The sequence below is a fragment of the Pteropus alecto genome, unplaced genomic scaffold, assembly GCF_000325575.1.
Source record: "Pteropus alecto unplaced genomic scaffold, ASM32557v1 scaffold88, whole genome shotgun sequence".
In the NCBI taxonomy this organism is placed as follows: domain Eukaryota; kingdom Metazoa; phylum Chordata; class Mammalia; order Chiroptera; family Pteropodidae; genus Pteropus; species Pteropus alecto.
This window is the reverse complement of record NW_006494611.1, coordinates 7,186,437-7,208,016: the sequence shown is the minus strand read 5'-3', so window position 1 is coordinate 7,208,016 and position 21,580 is coordinate 7,186,437. Positions and strand designations below refer to the sequence as shown.

Sequence of the window (21,580 nt, the reverse complement as noted above, 5' to 3'; positions counted from 1 at the left end):
AGGAAGAGTCACAGCTAAAGGTTCACACAGCAAACCAGCAAACCAAGACTCTGGTCTCACTATGCCAGTGTTCTGCTTTTCCAATCTGCCACCTGTCCATCCATCCAAACTTCAGCTAAGAGATCCCTCTCAGAGTCTCCCATTTGCAGCCTAGTGTAGGACTACTTGCATCCAGTATTGGTACACATTCGCTACCAGTTCAATTGCCGGTTAAATTCTCTGGATGAGATAAGGTCATGTATTAACTCAATTTCAAATTCAATTATTATTAGCCTTTAAGATAGGGACATGGGCACAGAGCCATGTTACCAAGTTAAGTTAGTACACATTTAGAAGTTTTGAAGGAGATAGAAAAGCAGTATGTGAAGAAATGAAGAGAAGAGATACAAAAAGGTTACATATTTGATGACAAGAACTAAGAAACAGACACTGGAAACACATTTGTCACTGAAATTAATCCTCTCCCAACTCAGCCCAGTCCTTATCTTTTTACCTGGGGTGGCTCATAAGGTACCAGCACACTCTGTCTTCCTGTGATAGGGTCTTCTACGTACTGGGCATGGCTGTTCCCTTCTACTCGAATCAAATGACTAGGAGGGGCAACCTGTCCTGTAGAACAGAGAAAGACGAGATAGTTAGTTCTTCACCCTCAAAATAAAGCAAAACAAAACAAAATGAAATGGCATGGACATAATGTTGGTGGCCAAAGGAACAGTTTGTTTAATAGTGAAAATACACATCCTTGAAAAAAGGAACAGATTCAATTGCCAGATATCTACTACATGAAGGTGTCACAACCTTTTTAGCAACAGAAAGAAAGGACTGGAATATGCATGTATATTTCAGAAGACAGTTCTATATTTAAGGTTAATGAATCAAGCTTTTAGAGAACTCTATGAATATATCTCTGACTGGATCCATAGAAGAGATTTTGCTAGCTTATGAAAAATGGAAGGAAAAGAAACAAGTTAATTTAAAAAATCAGCTTGAGAAATTCTATCCAAAAACTGATCAGCAAAAATAAGAGGCAGCAGATGGCAAGGACATCACTTTCACTTTCTTTTCTCCTATTCTTTTCTCCATCCGAAAGTCTCTATCTTTAGACCTTGCTTTTGGTCATCTGTTATGCTGGAAGAGCCAAAGGTTAGAAGATACGAAAAGAGAAACGAGTTTTAAAAAAGTGTGTAGGCGAAGTTTCACAAAACTGCAACACTGGACAGGGCTCCAAAAGGAAGAAGCTGATCCAAGAATTGGGAACCATAAAGGTGTTCTTAACCTTTGACCGCATATTACCATTCCACAAAAAACTGATATTTAATGACAGTAAAAAGCTAAGTGTGTCGAGATGCTCTCTGAAACATCATCTGTTATGGCAAAAACTAAAAACACCTATTATGTCAAACACTGAGAAAAAATAAACAGTTATGCCACCTTGATGGATCAAGGGCAGTTATGGAAACTTATAATGAAGCCTACCTATAAGAAATCATCTTTTTGGCGTATTGTTAAGTGAAAAAAGCAAGATGCGAAGGTATGGATAATGAGGCCATGTAGAAAAGGACTAGAAATTAAACTACATTTTCTCTTTTTAAATTTCTATCCCCTCTCTTTCTTTCTCCATTAATTTTTCTCTACTATCTATTAATTCTCCACATTCACACATTTTAGCTACCAATTTTTCCATTTTAAATATATATATTTTTTTATGCAAAGTATCCTAATTCCCAACCCTCATCATTCTTTGATGAATCCTTATACATTTTCCTGCCCTTTCTCTCCACCTTTTTGTGTTCTTAGATTCCATTTACAGAACCTCAGAATATCGAATATTAGGGAATCCTTGGCAATATTGAGCTCTTCTGTAAAGCTATCATCAGATCTGAGGCTCAGAACATAAACATGGATACAGGGCTTAAACGTGGCCCCAAGAAACTTGCTCCCTGATGCCTTGTCCTTCACTTTACTGTCCCCCTCTCCAGCTTATGTTGCAGATTTCTATTTACCCCTCTTGCCTACTATTTATCTTCATTTCTTTTTATTATTTTCTACTATCTTCTATTTTTTCATATTCCTCACTTTCCTCCTACTCTTCTAGCTCTCCATTCAGTTGGTCAGGCCTTGACAATCACTTTGGAAAGGACACTAAAGCTAGATTCCCTAGCCTGGGCTGAATGTGCCAGATGACCAAATGCTATCTTGTTCTTCTTACACGCGAGCATAAATAAAGAAAAGAAAAAAAAGAGTAAGGAAGCAGTAGGGCGTAGAGAGGCAAGTTCAGGTTATCTAGTAATTATCAATATTAAATTAAATAGTTCAATCGTTGTGAGATCCATAAATTTATTGATCATTATTTTCACTTTATCAGCTAAAATGGTAGAGTGAGCTGCCATCAGATTGCAGAGTTTGGAACCAGATAAATGGGCTCCAAACAAATATCTTCACAGAAGCTTTAGGGGCTAGAAGCTTAGTTGAACATCACAGAATCCTCTTCTTCTTACCCTCATTGAATTCACGGCTCAGCTCATGGTTGGGGCACCGTTTGACCACCTCGGTGACATGCTCAGCTTTCTTGTAGACGGGCATGGCACGGATGACAGCGCCCTGAGGAGGTGGGGTCATCACCTTGATCTGGATGGGGCACGTCTTGGCAATTTGGCAGTACAGTTTCTTCAGTTCAGTGGAATACTGCTTAGAGATGGGCCAGAGGTAGAGAGAAAGAACCAATGGGAGATATTGTTACATTCTGAATCAGAGCAAGGAAAATATGTCCACATTTTACGGCCTTTATAGCTGCACATTTACCATTGGCTAATATATGCATGACATCTAACAATCTTATTAGAGTAAGTTAAATTCATTAATCAAACTAATACATTTTTTTCTACTTTAAATAAAATCCAGTGTTTACAAAAGGTTTCGCATTTATCAAAACACATTTACAGCATTATCTCCTATTCTCTTTAGAATGAAGAAACTCGGTCTCGGAGGGGTTTAAATGATTAATACCATGAACAGCTTTATAGAGTACCAGATGCTAAATGGAAAAAACAATGTTCACATGAATTGAGCTATATTCAACAGATTATAATTAATCCTACCCATACAATATTCTAGAGAGACACACAGGAATTAACGTTTATGGAAATTTTTTTTAAAAATGGAATGTCTGGCAGAGAGTGAGGTGATTTTACCCAAGGTCAACCAGCTACAAAACTGCAAAGCAAAACTCCCCCAAACTGCCACAGTTATCTTCTAATGTTACAGCCTAAGAGAATGGGAAGCGGCCATTTGGTCCTGTACTCCCATAAAAAAAAAAAAAAAAAGGACTGGCTTAATGTAACAGCAAATCATGGCAGCAAAAAGATCAAGATGGAGATCTTTTCACTCACAAGTGAGTGAAACTTTTCCTGCCCACACTTCCTTTGCAGGAAGAGGAAGTTCAGTGGTTGGTTGGTTGTAGAATTGGCAAAATAGAACTGAGAAAGCAGGAGACCTAGAACCTAATAAAAAAAAAAGTCCTATCCTGTGCAGCTTTCCCTTCTCACCTCTGAACCAGTGTAGAAAGTCTCCATTCTAATCCTTACACTATATTAAACTTTAGCACTCCTGTTCTCTAGGTCAGTACCCCGTCACTGCATTCCTACTCACTCTGATGCTGGGAGTAAAGCCATCCAGGCACTAGAATTACCAGCCAAGAGAGGGCACCTAGTAACACTCACACAAACAAAGGTAAACACACACACAGGATGCAATCACAAGTTGACAGCGACATCCTTCCAGGGGAAAGAAATGGGGAAGCAGGAGACAGAGTAGCAAAAGGGAATCATTATTGATACGTTCCAACCCAACTTGAACTAAAAGCGAATGTCCTACTGAAAAGCACATTTAAAAATAAGTGCTTTATTTCTTCCTTTTCAAATACAATATGTAGTTAAATAACTTTCCTTTATTCCCTAAATATTTCAGTAATTGAAATTTTCAGGCAAAATTTTTCCAACACTAGAATTATATTGCATAAATAGTTCTCCATGCCCACAGGTGAAGGATTAAATATAGCAAAAGGGTTTTCAATAGCTTGAAGAAATAGAAAGTATGTCAAAAAATGAACCACAAAAATAAAATTCTACTTGGAAGCACTGATTGAAGTCTCAACAGATATTTTTGCTCTAGTGTTTTTAACCAATTACTTTAAAAACAAAGACATTGTCTTAAGACATGTTAAAAACTCAGTTTTACTGAGAACTCCAAGAAAATAAGATGTATTTTTAGTTAGGAGATGTATAATCTAACCATGAGTTTCATAAGACGCACCTTATGAAAGATGACTGAAAAATAAGTTTGTCAGCTAACACCTGAAGGCAAATAAGGCATCCATCCAAGTATTTAAAAATTGCAAAAAAAAAAAAAAAAAAGAATGATAAGTGTTCAGAGGAGGGCAGTTAAGAGAAACATTCCATTTCAATAATTGATATATTATAAATGAAACTTGACAGACTAAAATATAAAAGTACTAAAAATAAATTTAGGAATTATCAGGTGTTAATCTTTGCTCATTCCCAGGGAAGAGAGAAAGAAACCTAATTTCTGAGCTTAAATAATGACAAATAATAATGGCTTTACCATTTTCTGAGTTCTGCTATAAGAAATTTAACCCTCACATAACCCTATAAGGAAGGTATTATAGGTATATGACCTCTTATCTGAAACCCCTGGGGTCAGATGTTCCAGAATCCAATATTGTTTAGATTTTAGAAAGGGAGTAAAAGTTCCTATAGCATATATTATAAACAGCTCCGGCAAGATTTAGGGCAGTGTCCTCAAATCAAACCTTAATGCTTCTGCAAAATTCATGAATATGAATTTGGGAAAGACTATAAAGCTTCAAATTCAGGTTGGATTTCACTACCAAACAAATTTGGCACAAACTTATAGGACATTAAAACAAAACAAAACCAACTTTTGGTTTTCAGAGCTTTTTGAATTTCAGAATTGGAGATAACAGATAATGGATAGGTATTACCCCCATTTTATAGATAAGCAAATTAAGGCATAGAAGGGACTTGCCTGAGGTCACAGAGAAGAGCTGGTTAGCAACCAGTATATAAGATGATCCTCCTCCTATAACAGCCCCTCATCTTGCTAGTCTCTTGGTTCAGGGGTACAAATTTTTATATTTTCACATTTTCCTAATTCCCAATAACATGGCTTTTTGAGTCAACTTAAAAGGTATGCAATCTTTTCTAACATTAAAATACAGCTCAAAAGTGGTCTACTTAACATTCAAAATTCCTATTTATTTCTTAGTATAATAATGTTTGCTCATTTAATTGCAGCGAGAGGCAGCAAGTGATATAAGTGAAAAATCCTGGACCCTAGTATCAGCTTTCTGTCAGGACTTCTATTACTGAGCTGAGGAATTCACGAATAAGGCCCTTTGCGTTCTGGCACCATCTCTTTTATCCTTTCTTCTCACCCACCAAACACACACACACACTTCCCACCCCACATTCTACCCATACAAACCTCTTAATGCCTCAAACACACCAGAACTCCATCACCCACAATTCAAACATGCTACTCTCTGTCTGAAACATCTATGTTTTTCTTCTGTTCTCCACACCATGCCAGACCAATTTAGCTACTTTTAAATTTTAGTGCTGAGAGTTTCATATTGAACAATTCTAAATGCAGACCAGGGCCAAGATACATTCTGATTACTGCTTCTGGTTAAACTACCAGGCCTGCCATTCATTACTAGAGGGACTGAAGTAGTCTGGCAAGGTCAGTTCTTTACAAAGCCAAGCTTCTGCTTACTGTATTCATTTGCTAATTGGTTCTGTGATGATGTTTAATATATTTCCAGTGCTAAATTCAATCTTCCTGGCTGATAGTGTATTTATAATTCCTTAAACTCCTCCAAGTCCTTATTCCTTACAAAATAGCCAGTATCATTTCCACCAAATTTCCAGGCTTCTGCAAGATTATAAAAAAATGGAAATCTGATTTATGCCAAGACTTTTAAATACCCTAGTGATTCAAGCCAGCAGAAACTGCAAACTGGAACACATCTGGCTTCTTTTAATGTCTCTCTCTCTTTCTTTCTGGGACTTCCAACATTCACCTCTAAAATGCTTCCCAACATTAATTTGTGATTCTTTAAATCTCAGGCCTAAACTTCTTCTTTTGGGTGTCTGTGCTTTATTTTGTTTTAATCAGCTTTAAGGTATAATTTACTATTAGTTTTTAAGGGTATAGGTTGATGACTTTTGACAACTGTACATACTTGTATAACCACTACCACAATCAAGGTATAGACTATTTCCATCCCCTCTTTTCCCTTCCTCCTAACCGCCGCTCCCTCCCTCCGCCCCCATAAAAATGATCTTACTCCCCCTTGTAGTTAATCCTCTCCCCAACCTTTTCCCAATCAGGTACCTGTTTCCTCTCACTGCACTTTGCCTTTTTAGAATTTTATTAAAACAGAATAATACAATAGGATCGTATACAGCAACAAAAAAGAATGATATCTTGCCATTTGCGACAATATGGATTGACCTAGAGGGTATTATGCCAAGTGAAATAAGTCAGGCAGAGAACGACAAAGACCATATGGTGTCACTTATATGTGGAATCTAAACCAAACCAAACAAACAAACAAAAACAAAACAAAACAAAAATAGACTCATAGAAACAGAGACCAAAGGGATGGTTACCAGGAGGAAGAAAGTGTGGGAGGGTTGATGGGTGAGAAGGGCAAGGGGAATAAAGTTAATAATATTGTGATAAGTTTACATGGTGATTATATTGTGTCAAATACATAGGTCATCTTGAGCAGAATTGATATCATAGCAATATTGTATCTTCTAATCCATGAACATGATATTTATCTCCATTTATTCAGAACATCTTTAATTTCTCTCAGGAATATTTTGTAGTTTTCAGTGTGCAAATCTTACACGTCCTTAATATTTTAGACTTTTCCCTATGCATACTAACACACACAAATTTATACAAACTGGGATATATAGAGGTGTTTGACATCCTCTTTTAATTTCACATATCATGAGTATGTTCAAATTTAAAAATATAATTGTAAGTGTTTGTAATTGTAGTATTAAAAAGGGATATATCATTTAATCATGCCTCTTATGTAGTATAAATTTTACTCCAGTTTAAAAATATTAAATATAACATTGCAGAGCACATTTTAGCACAAAAAGCTTTAGTACATAAATCAGTTTTAGCTGGATCTCTTGAAACTGAATAATTCAGTCAATGCACATTTTAGTGTTGTAGAGAAGTCTGAGGTCAATTTGAATTTTCTTCCTTTAAATTAAGTAAACTGCTTATTTCTCCCTGGATCCTTGACAAATTTTGTTTCCTTATTTTGTTTTGTTTTATTTTAAGTAAAAATGTTTCTAAGTGTATTCTTTTTTTTTTTCTTGAAGTTACTTAGAAATTGGTGAGCTCTTTGAACTTAAATGCTTAAACTCAATTTTTCTTTTCTTTTTTTACTTACATTTTTGTTCCTTCTGTTCTTATTAATTTCAAGGACCATGTAAGTCTTACTTTTGATCCCCATTCTCTATCCACCATACATTTTATCTACTCAGACAATTAATTGCTAGCGTCTTTTCCTTTTGTTTGCATTATAGGAAAGCTTCTTGAGTTTGTTTTTCAGATCATGCATATGGTTTTCTGAAATTAATTCTGTTCTATTCCACCATAAATAATTTAATTTCTTTTCTTGCATTTCAAATGTCCATCCTTATCTCCTCTATCTCCTTTTGCCCTTATCCAGTCATCTTTTCATCAGAGCCTGATCTAGGTTTATTATTTTATTCTCCAAATTTGTAATGCTTATTTTTCATTGCTTTGTACTGAAGCAATCATCTAAACATTTTTCTAGTTGCTAGGATGCTTTTGCTTTCTTTGGTTCATTAAAATAATGTTCCCTTATAATTATTTATTTATTTTTTTAAATATAGGCTCTTAATTTGCTTCTGTAGTTTTCCATAAATATAGCAAGATATAATCACAGTTAGTATTTGTATCCCTCATGTCTTTTTGACATTTTTCAATTCAGTTCCATAATCCTTTTAAATAATAAAATTGCTACAGGATTCTGTCAATAGCTTGAGTTTCCAATTTAATTAGGCATTTTTTTTTCTTGGAATTTATAATATTTTAATGGAAAGTTAAGAGTGACTACATTAGAATCTGCTTATTAGTTGCCATTGTAAATGTGGAATTAGATCTATCTCATTTGAACATCATTCAATAATTAGGGAAGAAACGTATACTGAACACATATTTTATGGTTCTAAGTCCTCTGTTCTATACTAGAAGTAGAGAAAAATAAGATTTTAAAAAACCTGGACTATAAGAACTTATGTATCCTCACTGTGTAGAACAGTCCTCAAAACATAAAGTTAATTAAAAGAAAAAATATTCAGTCCTTACCCTCAAGTTACTCAGTTTAGAGGTAGAGTGAAACACAAACACAAATATACTGGGTATAACAGAGGTATGTAAAAAGAGTTATGGGGTTATAGAGGATGACAATTAACTACTAGTTAATAAATTTGATATTTATTGAGCATTTTATTCAAGGCTCTGTTTTAGGTTCAGAAATTCAGCAATGAACAAAGCAAAGTCCATGTTCCAAAGGTGCTAACATTCTAAAATTAACAAATAAAGATGATGCCAGATGGTAATACATGCTATAAAGAAAAGAAAATCAAAGTAAATTTAAAGGAGATAAAGAGTCAAAAGCCAGGAGTTGGGGAGCTGAGAAGGATATTATTTTATCTAGGGTTTTCAGAGATGGATTCTTTGATAACTTATATTTTAAAAAAGATCTGAAAGAAGCACTGGAGTGACCCATGCATATACTTGGAAAAATAATGTTCCAGTTACTGGAGACAGCATGTATTAATGTCCTGGGGTGAGTATGTCTGTCATGGAGGCCAGTGTCACTGGAAAACCAAGAGCGAAGACTATAGTAGTGGAGGATACAACAAGAAATCAGAGAGAATATGGGGCCCAGATCACGTAGATCACATAAGGCCAGTGTTAAAGACTTCAGCTTTCCTTGATATGAGATAGAAAGCCACTGAACAGGTTTGAGAAGGTGGCATGATCTAATTTGTATTTAATAAGATTCTGGCTGTTATGTGAAGAATTGACTTTATGAATCAAAGATGGAAGTAGGGAGACTGATAAAGAAGCTATTGCAAATAATCCAAGTAAAAAATGAGAGGGGCTTAGACCAGCTGTGGAATTGGTGAGAAGCAGTTGGTTTCTGGATATATTTTAAACAGATTCACTGATGGATCGGTTGGAGATAAGAGATAAAGAGAAAAGTAAATGTATTCCACTAGAGAAGAAAGTTTCATAGAAGTAGTGATATTTAAACTAGGCCTTAAAAGACAAAAAAAGGATCATCCATCGACTAGACGATGCATCCAAGAATGGAAGTAAGGGAGAGCCAAGAGGCAGAAAGCAGACTTTCCATGAAGAGAGAACATCATGAATAGAAGCAAAGGGATGTTGACTATGGTTAAAATATAGATAAGCTGGGATGAGGAGGAGGTGTAGAGTAGAAAGCAATGAAGCTGAGCAAGGACAGCAGTTACCAGACTCTGAGGAGCCTTGGATGTTACAAGAGACAGGTGAACTCTTCCAGCAGGCAAAGAAGAGTCACTGGGGATTATAAAGCAAATCTATTCAGTTCTATATATTAAGCAAAACAAATATAGTAGGAATGAGACTGGAGCAAAGGAGGAAGAAGAATGACTTATCAGGGACTATTCAGGCAATAAACCAAGAGAAGTAGAACAAAAAGGTGGAAAGATGGAAGAAGTGTTTTGGACTTAGTAAAAGTCAGTCTTCAATAAATGAGGGTTAGTTTTAACACAGGGCTCCCAATATTCATTAGCAAAATGAGATCTGCCTTAATTGACAAATAGAAAAAAGCAAAGATAATTAATTTTAATTCTAGACAAAGAAAATAAAACAACATGAGGTAACACTGGAATTAATAGTTTCGTTGTGAAAGAAAAGGGCTTAGTTTTCAAAGTCAAGAGCATTGGAAAAGGATTCTTACCCAACAGCAACAACAGTAAGGAACATTTACTGGACTAGGGGTCAAAAGACAAGATTTAAATTCTGCCTTTTCTATTCTTTTCCTATTTATTATTCAATCCCTTGACCTCTCACAATTACAAAATTAAAAAATATACATATTTAATCATACAATATACATCTCAGAATGGAGAAAAAAAATTTCAAAGACCAACATAAAAGCCACGTATTATGATTATTACTGAAGCCTCATATTTCTAATATTCTTCACATAAAGTGTTTAATATAGCTTAAGTAATTCTTGAAAAATTGTGAAAACATTATTTCAACCTGGTCAGGAAGCGGCTGTTGCCAGATAATAGTCTGCTGAAGTCTGAATATTGACCATTTACAGTGAATCACACAGTTCATATTTACCTGCTGGTAGTCAGTTCTAAACCATACAATTAGATTCATTTGTTAAAAATGAATAAATTTGGTTTATATGCTTTTATACATTTTAAAAATACACATGCATATATCCATAAGTGCATGTAATATAATTCTGTGTCCTTAAAATTTATTTAAATTACACTGCTCAAAATTTAATCTTAGTAATCTGCTATTTCCACTTCCCATTTTTTCAAGATTTATCCATGTTTTTACATATAGATGTATTTCATTTATTTTAATAGTTAGAGAGCGAGAAGAGAATGAAGGTAGACTTTTTGCTTTATCTCTATTTAAAGAAAGGATTTGAAGCAATATGGAATTAAAAAAAAAACATTTTGGTAGGTACTAAGACATCTAAATTTACTGTTTTTTGTATGCTTGAAATATTTCCTAATTAAAAATTTTAATGAATAGATTTAGCATGAGCAGCACCAACCTGTAAAATTGTTACAGAGTTATGATTTTAGAAGATAGAGAACATAGAAATAAGATGTTAGAACACAGTGGAACATTAAAGCATGTCTTGTCCAAACCTTCCTCTTTCCTTAATTTTCAGATATAAAACTTAAGCTTAGGGAATAAAACTGGTTCATTGATTCAACAAGTATTTAGTGGGCACCTGCTTTATGCCAGGCTCTGTCCTGGGTCCCAGGGAATAAGCAATAACCCTTACCCTAAGGGAGTTGATTTAAAGGAAATATTGACATTAAATTATTTCCAAAATTGTGATATATATTCTGAAGAAAAAGCAGAGGGAGACTTGGCACAATGTGAGGGTTCTACTTAGTTTGCAGGGTCAGGAGGGCATCCCTGAAAAAAAAAAAAAAGATTTCTAAGGGTTGCACGACTAAATGTAGTCAATGTGGGGATGAAGTCAGATTTCCTTTCTTTACAAAAGCTAATACTTTTACAACTAGATCATGCTCTGGTGACTGAGTTCCCATAGAAAATTAAACTGATATTTTAAACCAAGTACTTGGTCCTATGTTTCTATTATTGTCACCTGTTTCAAGGCATTTTTAGTTTAAGATAATATTGCTAAGCTTTTCTTAGGAAGTTAGACCAGAAAAAGCTTAGAGATCATTTGGTTCAGCCACTTCAGATACAAAGGAGGAATCCCAACGGCAGAAAGGAGATGAGACTTGCTCAAAAATACTCAGCGACAAGGACCATCTTGACCCACAGAATGTTCTTTTTCATGTACCGTGCAGTCTTAATGCTCATGGTATGGGACCAAAGGGGAACCTGTACATTTGGTACTAGAGTAAATTTACATAAACACACAATATTATTAGGAAAAAATTTATAAAGCTCAGAGGTCATCTAAAAAATAAAATATGATCACCAATTTCCTACAGGATTACAAGGATATTCCATTATGCTCTTTGACTCAATATCACATTTTTATTAATTTGGTAAATAAGTTTGTCTCAGATCTGAGGTTTTCTTCCCTAAATTGTAACTATATTCTCAGAATGAGATCTTGAACATAAGAATAACATGAAATTCTCACCAATGGTCTTAAGAACTGATTCTACTCCACCAGGTCCTATGTTTGATGAATCGGCAGTGGATTGTACTAATCCTTTTACATATTTAGGTAAGATAGCACATGGACATGTGGCTCTTTAAATTATACGAATCTTAATGTGAAAATAGAAAATGAAATACTGTGATAAAGAAAAAGTAAAAACAAAATAAAAAAGCAAAAGAAAAAGAAAAAGGAAAAGAAAGCACATGTGAAAGATTTACTTCCAAAGATGTGAAGTAATTGACCTTTCAAAAGGAGTCATAGATTTGTCACTCACTCACTAAAGAATTTCAAGCAGCTCATCTGATCTTCCAGAACGTGAGTTAATCATTCAAAGGGGGATAATGAGAGACCTCTATTAGATGGTCTATGTTTCTTCTATTTTGAATATTTTATGATCTGGCAAAATCTGTTAGAGAACTCAGTTACCAATTTCACAGTGGCAAGGTAAACTCATTAAAAAGAATGTAGAAAACAAAGTGTTGATACTCTTTCTGATTTTTTTATAAGATATAAAAAGAGTAGGAATTGATGTATGCACTCATGTATATGTATTCACATTCATAGTGTGTTTATTCCTAGGAAGTATTAGCCTATAAGTAAGAATGAAGAGCCCATTATTTTGTTGGACTTCAACTAAATTTCCTCTTACGCGGTCTTAAACATCCACATGAACAATGTATTTCTACAGTGGCACAGAACAGAAATGCCTCAAAACTAACACATGAACTAAACTCTTTCTTGCTATACAATATCCCTGAAAAACAGAAAAGCAAGCTTTGCCTAAGTTTGTTTTGTTTTGGGAGGGAGAGGACGGAGTTTGGCATATTGAGTGAGCTGCTCAAAGACAAATATCATGTTCAAATAAAATAATTCCAGGGGATTTTGGAAAACCAGAGTAAATTCAGCTCCTTTACTAATAATATGTTGCAAAGAGAAGAGGGGGAAAAAAAGCATTCCAGTAACTACAACCTCACCATCACCACCTGCCTTAGTAGACATACTCTATTACACGCTCTTGGCTGCCAGACTGGTAATTCAGTATCACAACGCATAGAGATGCCAGCTAATATCAGCACACACCTGCATAATTTTTCAACAGCTTTCTTTCCTAAAGGTGTAACAAAGACCCTCCCTCCTTGCTCCATCAAAAAGAAAAACAAAAACAACTTTAATTTCTCAATCTCTCCCAGAAGAAATGCCATTCCATATGCAAATCTCAAATCGAAAGGCTACCTTGACCTACAAATCTCTAAGAATATAAATGGAATAAACTTCCAGGAAATAAATAAATCAATAATTATATAGCCCACCTCTCTACTCAATCCATCATCAAGGAAAATACCTGTATAGGGTAGTTATAAATCCATCCTGATGCTACAATGCTAGCTTGCAGACAAATCCACATCTGGTATGCTATCATGCTAAAAGGAAATGTTTCAATTTTTTCCTAATGTAATACTATGTGCATTTTGAACTATTGGCCATTAGCCTACAGAATTAACCTTAGCATACAAAACCGGATGCAACAGTGGCCCATTAACACTTAGGGCAATTTACCTATACTGAAGATGGTTGGGTCTTAAAAAAAGAGTAAAACCTATACTAAGGCATAAATACAACAACTTTTCTGGCCTTCTACGTGAATTTGGGTTGAATAAAAATAATGAGATTTACAAATAATCTAAAAGACAACCAGCATTCGTTAATAATTTGTTTTTCTTATTTTCAGACAGTTGAATTATCTTAAAACATGAAGTGACTTATTATTTTTTTTTCTTTTTTAAACTGTATTCTTGGAAATTGTCAAATTTAAAAAAATTAAAAATGAGGATTTCAAAAGTTTTACTTAAGCAAATACACTCTAAACAAACACCAAGTTGATGTTCCATGATGCTATAATGGACTGTGTACCAAAATACCAAAAAATAAAAATAAAAAAGCAGGGGGAATGAATGCATATATATGGCTTGGGGATGAAATGAGGGTGTTCTCTTGAGAAGTCAACTTTAAAAAGTTAGATAAAAAACAAAATATCATTTGAGTGCTAACTATTGATCCTTCCTGTGATCAGATCACAGTTTTATTACCCCATTGCCACACTGTATCTATATAATGGAGCAGAAAACATTCCCCAAAGAATCATGAACAGGAAGTCAAGAGGACAGGACTCTAGCCTTCTACCTGTCCACTGACCTTCTGCAGCATCTTAGGCAAATCATTTCCCCTCTTGAGCTCCAACTTCTTTATTCACAACTAAGGCATTTCACTTAGAACTGTACTGACTTTAAAGGAAGAGGAAATTTACAAAGTGAGCTTGCAAACAGGTCCCGAGCCACCATATACTACTGAATCTATCATAATGATCGGCAGTAAGAGATCTCAAAACTGGCTCCACAGTCGTCTGGCAAGGTATTCACTTCTCCTTGTCTCCCTTCCTGCCACAGTTGTCTAGCTGCCAGACATGTACGAATTGTGTTCTTGATAATTAAAAAAAAAAAAAAAAATCCTTCCTCCAAGCACTTTTCCTGATGGCTCCAGCCAAAGGGTCGCCTGTTGCCACCTGTCAGTTGTGGGGATTAATTACCTGAGCCGAGGCTGGGAGCGGCACATTCTTCTTAGGGCTGCGCCCACAGATGTTGACATCAAGCAAGTGGGTTGTCTGCTACCCACTTACCGTGAAGACTAGCTGGGAGCCCACTGGGGCTGGCAGGTGTGTGTATATGAGAGACCTCTCTGGGAGGCCAAGGCAGCTCTGTGGCCAGCTCTGGTCACCAGCTTGGAGGGGGGAGGGCGGGGAACTAAAGCTTGCCTGCTGGGGAGACAGCATGTTATCAGCGACCTTGCAAAGGGATGGGGGTGGAGCCCACCAGCCTCATTCTAGTTGCTTGAGGGTATGAATTTGGAAAGCCAGGTTAAAAAGATTTGACAGACTTGACTGGTAATTTTGCAACTTTATCTCCCCAGGAGGGTAAAATGACCTTTTATTTAGTGTCTCCTGTCAGTACCACCCCAGCGAACCCTGCTTGACCAGCAATACCATCCACAGTTACCTTCACAAAGTAGACACTGAAAGGCTTTCTTCAAAGTGATTTGTATACAACAGGTGCTCAATAAGTGTTAGGTTACCTTTAATGTTTCCTGAAGTCACAAGAACAATAAGAAGAAAGCTTAGATGAGATGACTCTCCTATTTTACATGTGCAGAAACTGGGGCTCAAACATTTAAGGCCACACTTCAATAAATAATAGAAATGAGAATAGAACTTCAGAGTTTGTTGTTTTCAGTACTGATTAAACACCTACAAACAACTGTCCTGACTTCTGGCCCTACACGTGCATGCTCCATGTTCCTCAATAAAACAAACCTGGACATTCCCAGCAATATGGGAAGATACAATTATCTGCGGAGTAAAAATTTTTCTAGCAGGAACACTGGTGGGCAGAGAACTTCTACCCTTCATCCTAATGAATATATCAGTTTAATTTCCCAAAGAGTAAATGAGAGATCAGACTCAGAGGAAAGGTCACACCAGACAGAAGTCAGCAATAAGATGGGATTAGAACCTGTGACTCCTAACTTACCACCTCATGATCTTTTCACTATAAAACATTCTCATAGCTCATCTCTCCAAGGTGTTATCTGTGGGCAGGATTGGTGGGCACATTGGAGAGCTTCCTGGACACACACACTATAGATAGAGGACAATCTATGCTTCCCTTCCACTGCAGAAGTAGCACGTCTGGCTGACCAGGACACTCTCCGGGGCTCTGAGTTTCAGCCATCATTTACCCTTAAGGGAGAAATAGCATCTTCCTTCCCTTTCAGAGTAACTCACTGTTCCCAACATCCTGCAAAGAAAGCCCTGAGTGCCTACACCTGTCATTTCTCACTCTTTGGGGCCCAAACCTCATGGCCTTCACTGTTTCTTTAGCCTCTACCTTGGCAAATTGAGAAAGCAGCCTTGGACCACACAGGCACCAGTCCTGCCCGTGGAACATGTCCTCTACCCTGGTCCAGGATAGTGCCTCACACGTGGCTCTCAAACTAGAAAGAATTCTCCCTGCTGGCTCTCCTTCTTGGACTCCCCTCGCCCACCTGTATTAAAGTAGAAAGTTACTGTGAATACTTCTACACACACTCTTGTGCTCTCTTTTAATTTTTTTTTAGATGTACAGTTCCTAAATCTCTAGTCCCCACTAAAGGTTGTGTCTTTCCTGTGAACTAAAACACATTTAAAAACTATTCTTTACTGGAGGTACTTATGCCCTTATCTCTATGCAATGGCCCAGGCACCCTTTACAAGACAATACCAAACATATTTGTTCTCTTTCCATAGAATCATTGCTTGTTTGGGAATTTCATTTATACATCAACCCTAAAAGTGAGCCCTATATTCCTGTCATGATGATATGCTTAAATCTGTAGGATACTCTTTCTACTGGAAGGTGAGGTGGGTCTGTCTTACGACAGGAAATGAGAAAGTATGTCTAGGCAAGATGGAGGGTAATGGCGTCTATTAATTTCCATAAATGACATTATCACTCACTTATCTGGGCAGTCTTTACCAACTTCTAGAGCATTTTCATGCATGCTATTCATTTAATTCTCAGCTAACTCTGAGAATTTTCATGCATGCTATTCATTTAATTCTCAGCTAACCTTTTTGTCAACGAAGAATCAGAGGCTCAAGCAGATAAACTAGTTTATTCATAAAATAAGAGTAGAAAACGAGGTCAAACTTTGAATCTAGGTTTTAGCTTCGAATCCAGGGCATCTACTGTACGTGCACTCACATCATATAGTACATTGTACGATGTCTCCCTGTACATTTATGGAGTCTTTGCTGTGTTCAAGTCTCGTACTGCATGCTAGGGGAGAAAGGTGTGGGGATCATTCCTATGCTCCAGAACCTTACCATCTGGGAAAGCTCAATACATATAAATATTGCTGACACACAACAGAATATAAAATTAAGACACAAATATAATGAAACATGAATACCAAAGTATTTTCTGGATTCAAAGTCCCAGAAGGTTATTGAGGGGCCTTAAAAAATGTTTATCACCTCACAAGGATATAGGCTTGTAAATATTGCAATACATACCCTCCAAGCCCTTATTGCATGTGCATACACAAGTAATCTCTGTTAAAAAGAGTTTAATGCTTTTTTCTTTTGAGAAGCAACATTAGGTCAATTCATTCCTAAAACAATTGTACAGCCTCCAACTTCAGGTTTCAAGTGGTAGACTGAATTTTGAATAGACATTTATAGTTTTGAAGATTACTACATGAAAAGGAAAAATTTAGTATGTGCATCTTTTAACAAACCATAGCATTCACCATGCTTAATGTATGCTCAAATAATCTCAGTACTGGGTGATGCAGCTGTAGGAAGCAAGATCCATGTTAGATGCACATATTTTTTTAATATGTCTAGGCACTTTGCTATGTTCTTTATGTCATATAATCTTTGCAGTTACCTGAGAGTAGATTATTATTACTCTCATTTGCCAGATAAGTAAACTGAGTTTCAGAAAGGTTCAATACGTTGCTCAGTTTTCTCCAGCTGCCAAGTGGCAGGGCCAGGTTCAACTACAGGTTCTTCTGATGGCAGCACCATTGGTACAACCTGTATTCCTCAGAGCACTGGGGAAGAGAATAGTCAGACGCACTGCAAAGCCTGTGTGACTTTAGCCATGTGGTGTAGCCTGTCTGAGCCTCAGGTTCCTCATCTCTAAGACTGAGATAACACCAATACCTGCCATAAGCTTGTTGTGAGGGTTAAATGGGATTTATCTTCCAGTGCCAGGTCCCAGGTAAATGCTAGATGAACAGCAGTTCTCATCATTCCCTTACCATGTTTAGTCTTAGTAGGTATTTCCACTGTGCAGCTTTGTTGCTAGACCAGTGACCAGCAAAATTATTTTAATGACACCAAGTATTTTCAGTATAAACTTCTAAAGATTAATCTTTGACTCAAGTACTAGCTAATATTGTATGAGAAGATATGTTTCTAGGGTGAATCAGTAAACAAAGAAAATAGAAACAGAAAGAATAAAATTAGAAGGCCAGTTTTACCTCTAGAACTGAAACCAATATGGCTGGATTCTTAATTCTATTTCTGACATTGATAACGATGCATCTTGTTTTATTATTATTTTTCTGTGTGGGGGCGCAGTACAGATTCCACTTTGTGCTTCTACTTACATCATATAAAGTATCATCCTACTGGACTGTCCTTCTGACAGGAACTAAGTCAGAACAGCAAGGAGGTTTAAATCTCTCCATTAGAGTACCAACAATAATTATTGAGAATCATGGTTACTCTGATATTTTATATCCTTCATTGCTTTCACCTCAGAGAAATGGATGTCCAGGTGTAGATATAATACGATTTAAAAATGAGGGAAACAACTCATAAATGGATTTGAAAACATAAACAGAGGCCATGCGTGTTGATCTCCTCTGGCTTACTCTATTTTTATTACACTTAAGATACCAGGTGCTTTTAAGTGTGCTATAATGAACTTGTAAAAATTTTAAGGGACTTTATGTTTCCTTTAACTACAGCTATTCTAAGGTTCCAAGTGAAGAATGACGAGACGAATTTATTTCAAGGCTATACCACCTTACAGGCAAATTGCTGAGTTTCTTTATTACAGATCAGTACAGGAAGTCAACATGCTGAAATACTGAGACCCTATGTGTATTGTTAAGGTACTGCCAAAATGGAAAGGTGTAACTTAATAAATTAGATCAGATTTGCTCTTTAATACCTTTAAGCCAAGTCTTAAACTTTTGCTCTCCTCCCCCTTTTAAAATAAATCCAGAAGAACTAAAATAATTTTGAGATGTCTCTTTCCATTATTGGTAATTAGGAACTGTGTGGGACAATAATACATATTGGGGGTGAGGTTTAGAGGTGATAGGTGGGGAGAGATTTAAACAAACCTTTTCCTCTACTTGCAACACCTCTTAAAAGCTTATCATAATGTAACTTCCTATTTCTTTACAGTTCATTTGTTTAAGATGGAAACATGCTTCATCTTGCTCCCTTTTTCTTCATTCTTTATAAACTTAATATCCTAATTAACTCCCATGGGGAAAAGTACGTAACATGACTGTCTTAGTTGTACTGTAGAGTTACAGTTTATCTATCAAAATATTTTAACAATAATAAGAAAAATAATAAAACAAACCTGTTAAGAGCAGCTGCACTGCCAACAAATTTGAAACACTACCAGGAAGGACAAGAGAGAAGGAAACAGACATGGCACTTACAAGGTAAAAAGACTGCAGAAAGGAAGGAGGGGAGGGAGAAAGGTGAGAGGAAGAAGAGAGAGGAAGGAGGAGAGGAAGAAGAGACACAAGAGGCTGTGGAAGGTAAATGTGATAGCTCGGCTTATAATTAAACACATGTGCAAACTTTTTTGTCACCTCACTAATGCTGAACTCAGTATGGTAAAAGGGCTGAAAATTTCATTTCTGCTTAAAGAGTTGTTGTTTGAGCTAAAAATAGGAAGACCAGTAAAATCCAGAACATTTAGTAAAAATTTAATTTCAAAAACAGTAACTTTTTTTAGCATAAGTATATCCCAAATACTGCATGGGGTATATTTATGCTAAAAATGTTTTGTTGGTTATCTTAAATGCATATTTAACGGACATCTTAGATTATTTTCGCTATATCTGGCTACCTTAGCTAGGAAGGATAAACACACACACACACACACACACACACACACATGCACGCACACAGAGAACACATATATACATACATACATACACATTTTCATTACTGAAATTTTCAAATTTATTGAATTCCACATACGCATCACCTGTCTTCAACAATTATTAATATTTTGCCAATCTTATTTCAGGACAAAGGGGTTTGGGGCAGTCAAGAATGAGGGGACTATTTTGGATGGAGGGAATAGCAGAAGACCAAGCATAGGGATGAAAAAGGAAAACAAAAAGCATCTTCTGATGACTGTGAAACATCAACTGTGGTGGTGGGACAGTGTGTGTATTTGGAATCACAGCTCACTATGAGGAACTCAATACTCACAGAGGCAGAAGGATCAAACTGGTGTGTAATCTCAAGAAAAGTTACATAACTCTTCATTTGAGAAGTGAGGGTAATACCTACCAACTTGACAGATTTGTTATAGGGATTAAATGCGATAATATGTACATGTGTGTTTTGAAAAATATAAAGTATTTTACAAACAGAAGATTATTGTTATTAGTGGGAGATTGGGCCAAAAAAAAAAAAAACACTTTGATCAGAGCATGACATGCTCAGAGGTCAGTGAGCAGTCACCAACAATGGCCCATCAATGATCCTTGGTCTGAGCTGTGCGTTAGAAAGACTCCTCTACCTGACAATGAAGATGAAGTGTTGGGATGAGCAGGGATGGGACCAATTGCACCAGCTAAACGGGAGGTATGTGGGCTTGCTGTGGGACAGGGATATTGAGGATAGATATGAGAGATATTGTCAAAAGTGAATCAGCAACATGCCAGCGACTCGGCTTCTGGCAGGGCATGGGGGTGGAGTGGGGAGATGAGAGATAGTGGAACATTTTGTTTAATCAATGTCATTACATCTATATCTATAGGTCACAGGGCAAAACATTTTTGGTTTGTCCAACCATAGAACAGGTATGCTTTCCAACTGCCTGCTAGACCCAGTGCTAGAAGATATTTTCTAGACAATTCCATTTTCTTCATTTGAAATTACCATTAAATGCTGATGATTCTTGTAAACCTCCAACACTTTGGGCACATTCAGTTTCATATCATATACCAACTGAAATAGAAAAATTTACTCTTAAAAGGGAGATTCTTTGACATTCTAATTTGCACATGTATTTTTGATTTATCTCCTTAGAGGAACCAAGTAAAAAATATTTCTTCTTCCAAGATTGCCATTTTACTGAATGAGGAATTGGATAGAATCAAGAATGCTACCTCCTGAAAACAGCAAATACTATCCATTTGACCAAAGGTATGTTTATTCTGAGTACTTGCTTCAAACATAGACCTGCTGACAGGTAGGCAAAATCTTTCCTAACCCATTTAGTGGAACACTTTATAATGGTTTGAACCCAGATTTGCTCTGATTGCAGGCGAACGGCTGCTAACAGAACAGGGACTATGTATGAGGTAAGAATGCATTGCAATGCTTTCATGATGCTCATTATACCCAAGACACCAGGAGGCTGGTATACATACATCATAGTCAATATTTCCACTCATTTTTTCTTACTGGCCACCTGATTAATTTCCAATTAGGACTTAGACCAAAAAAAAAAATGTTCAAGGTATTCCAAATCGAGGACTAAGGGGAGAGAGCTGGCGAAGATCTCTTGTTTTAAAGTTCTTCATAACCTACAATGTATTCTTCTCCTTTTTAGTTTGTTAGCTTTAGAAGCTGAAATTTATCAGATTTAACCATCCATCTGTATTTTTTTTTAGACTAGAAATGCATGATTCAGTTTTCCATTCTCAAAGTTAAAAATGTGT

The 21,580-nt window shown here is 36.2% G+C and overlaps 1 protein-coding gene across 8 annotated transcripts in view; it reads right to left on the bottom strand.

Annotated features, from left to right (window-relative positions):
• Positions 1 to 21,580, bottom strand: part of TP63 (tumor protein p63) — a 210,099-nt gene that overhangs the window by 27,248 nt on the left and 161,271 nt on the right. For all 8 annotated transcript variants that reach the window (XM_006925837.3, XM_006925835.3, XM_015599873.2 and 5 more), the window contains 2 exons: positions 2,499 to 2,685; positions 494 to 609 (listed from right to left, as the gene is read on the bottom strand). In XM_006925837.3, the coding sequence (XP_006925899.1) occupies positions 494 to 609; positions 2,499 to 2,685 (303 nt within the window). The remainder of the gene's footprint in view (positions 1 to 493; positions 610 to 2,498; positions 2,686 to 21,580) is intronic.